At 67.6% G+C, this 2,926-nt stretch overlaps 1 protein-coding gene across 1 annotated transcript in view; it reads right to left on the bottom strand.

The window, feature by feature from the left end:
* Positions 1-722: 722 nt before the first annotated feature.
* Positions 723-2,926, bottom strand: part of EMIHUDRAFT_462082 (hypothetical protein) — a gene marked incomplete at its 5' end in the record, with an annotated part of 3,005 nt that continues 801 nt past the window's right edge. The window contains 9 exons of the mRNA XM_005793699.1: positions 723-1,210; positions 1,291-1,365; positions 1,451-1,548; positions 1,690-1,747; positions 1,828-1,958; positions 2,114-2,171; positions 2,257-2,328; positions 2,407-2,552; positions 2,761-2,875. Of these exons, the coding sequence (XP_005793756.1) occupies positions 911-1,210; positions 1,291-1,365; positions 1,451-1,548; positions 1,690-1,747; positions 1,828-1,958; positions 2,114-2,171; positions 2,257-2,328; positions 2,407-2,552; positions 2,761-2,875 (1,053 nt within the window). The 3' untranslated portion in view covers positions 723-910. The remainder of the gene's footprint in view (positions 1,211-1,290; positions 1,366-1,450; positions 1,549-1,689; positions 1,748-1,827; positions 1,959-2,113; positions 2,172-2,256; positions 2,329-2,406; positions 2,553-2,760; positions 2,876-2,926) is intronic.

The following is a 2,926-nucleotide window of genomic DNA, read 5'->3' as shown; positions in this document are numbered from 1 at the left end:
GGCCTCTAGGAGGCGGGCGGCACCCGAGCGGCTGGCGTATTTTCCGGCCAGGCCGACGAGGGTGAAGGCGTCGATGAGCATAAAGCCGCCCGTGGGCCGCGCCAGGGCCGCGGCGGGTCCTGGCGACCCCTCGAGGGAGGCCAGGGTGGCCAAGGCAGCAGCCACAGCCTGGGAGGAAAAGTGCGCCGCCGACGCGCACTTCTCGTGCGGGTCATTCTCGGAGTTGTCGGGGACGTGCGAAGCTACCGCCTGCGAACGGCCGGTTGGAAGACGTCATGGCGGGCATGTACGACCCTTAAGAACCCGCGTACGACCAGAAGGTCGGCTGTGAGGCGAGGCTGAAGGCAGCCCAAAAACTGCTGGATTTCTGTTGCTGACAGTTGTGGGCGATCCTTCGCGAACTGACGGCAGGCAAGCCGGCAGGTGGGAGGCGGGGATGTGCCGGGTGGATCCCCAAGCGGGCGAGCCGGGCCCGTGCATAGTTCGGGCGCGGGGGGCGCGGGAGCATGAGAAAGACGCACCGACATGCTGGTGGCTACCGGTCTCTTGATTGCCTGATTTTGACGATTCTCGTTGGACCGTCGCTCGGAGCGAAATCCCAAAAGCTCTCAGCTCAAAGGGGGAATTTATTTGTTTGGGCAGTGTTCGACCGGGCTATGACGTGCGCGTCCCGCGCCTTGATTGACGAGCTCCTGGTGCGCGAACTTTGTTTTGTGTGTTTTATTTTACTGTCAAGTGCTCCAAGATCCCAAAACGTCTCCTCTCGCACGACTGTGTGTTCGCGTATGCGGCGCCCGCCTCTCAACCTCCTCTGCGCTCTCCGCTCTCTGCGGCGCACAGAGTGTTCGGCCGCGCCGCGCATCGCCCTCGGCGGCGGCGCATCACCCTCGCCACCGCCACCACATCGCCATCACCTGGCGTCGGGCCGCGCGCCCATCGCACTCGGGTTCATCGACGGGTACAGCGACGCGCCGCCGGCCGCTCCAAAGGCGGCAACCTCGCCCGGCGGGGGCACCGGCGCACCGTAGGCCTGGCTCACGTACTTCCGCGCGTCGGCGTTGTCGGCCGCCTGCTGCGACTTTGCCCACCAGAGCTTCAGCCTCGCCCCCTTGATCGCCAGCCGGCGGTGCAGCGCCGTCGCCGCCTCCTCTGCCGACTTGCGCAGCGTGTACTCGATCAGCGCGCAGCGCCGCTCCGGCTTCATCCGCACCTAACGACCGCACGGGCCCGGTCCCCCGTCTCTCCGCCACGACCCGCCTGTGTCCGCCTGTGTGGTTCGTCTCTGCGCACCGCCGCAATCTCGCCGTATGCGTAGAAGGCGTCGCGCAGGTCCTGCTGCGTGATGTCGGCGGTGAGGCCGCCAACCTAGACGAGCAACCACATGCCCACTCACGCGCGCTGTGGGAGAGGGGGGGGGGGGGGGGTGCTGTCGGCGGTGGGGGCCGCCCACCCAGAGCGCGACGACGCCCTGGTCCTCGGGCGGAGTGAGCGCCGCCATGCTCTGCGCCTTATCGAGGTACTTTGCCGCCAGCTTGTCGCCCTCGGTACCTAGGAACAGTCCACGGCATGTCCACGACACGTCCGCGACATGTCCGCGACATGCCGCCCTCGGTACCTAGGAAAGGGGCCGGGACGTGCGTGCGGCAAATGTCCGCGTGCTCTGCGGCGAGCTAGCCCGGCCCTCGGCGCCGTGGTAGCGGTTGCGGATCGCCTCGTTCCTCGAGCCGCGCTGCGAATCGCGCAGAGCCTAAGAGTCGCCACCGCTCCCTCGTCATCATTCATAGCGAGAGAGAGAGAGAGATCCTCCTGGACGGAGTGACGACGCGCCTCGCGGATCTCCTCCATCTCGTCCGACGTGTCGCGCATGCAGCCGAGCGCCCCCTCCGCATGCAGCTTCCGCACCAGCGTCGAGAGCAGCTCGGGCTGGGTGGACGCCAGCTCGGGGAAGCGAAACACGCCTAGGTATGATGCAGCGTCTTCAGAGCAACGCATGAACACAGCGGATAGGAGTACAGTGAGTACAGCGGAATACGGCGGAATACGGCGGAGTCCGTGTCCTCTCGAGCGCTGGTTGGGAGACGAGAACACGCATCCCGCTTCTAGGATAACACGCCGCAGCAGGGGCGGTACGGGCACGAGCCGTTCGCGACGCGGTTGCAAGTCTGGCGCGCCTACAGACAAGAAGCGGCGCGCGCTCCAGCGAGAGGGAGGCGCCCGTAGGCCCTCGCGACGCGACCCGCTGGTCCGGGAGGGCGCCCAAAAGGAGCAGAGCTTCGGCAGGTTGCGGTCATAGTAGGGCGTGTGCGAGTTGTTGCGCGAGAGAGCGGCCTACGAGGCGGTCAGCCGGCGGACTCACCCGCCGCCGCCCGCCACCGACGCACCAGCCGCCCGAAGAGCGCAGGGTGCCAGCTTCTCGAAGTTGGCACCCACCGACGCGGCTCCCCCGCCCGCGTTGAGCTCCTGGTAGCCCTGCAGCGTGCCCGCCGCGAGAGACTGGCGCTGGTTCTCCCAGTAAAACTCCTTGTTGACGTCGGAGCCGGGCATCTGGACGCCTGTGGCGGGGGGACGCACGCACGCACGCGTCACCTCCGCCGTGGCGGGCCGCGATCTCGCCGCGATCTCGCCGCGATCTCGCCGCGATCTCGCTGGAGGAGCAGAGGGGGGGCAGCTAGCTACAGCAGGTTGTTGCAGCGACCAGCTGCAGCGACCAGCTGCAGCGACCAGCTGCAGCGACCAGCTGCAGCGACTAGCTGCAGCGACTAGCTGCAGCGACTAGCCACTCGCCTCCCACGCCCCGCTCGCCGCCCTTGCCTGCGCCGGTCAGCTGGTCGCGGACCGCCACAGGCAGGTTGTACTCCATGTCCATGAGGCAGACCTGCCCCCGGGGGGGGGGGGGGGGGTGAGCTTGATTCGCCGTCTTGGACAA

The sequence above is a fragment of the Emiliania huxleyi genome (assembly GCF_000372725.1).
Source record: "Emiliania huxleyi CCMP1516 unplaced genomic scaffold EMIHUscaffold_10, whole genome shotgun sequence".
Taxonomy (NCBI): Eukaryota; Haptophyta; order Isochrysidales; family Noelaerhabdaceae; genus Emiliania; species Emiliania huxleyi.
This window is presented reverse-complemented; position numbering and strand designations above follow the sequence as displayed.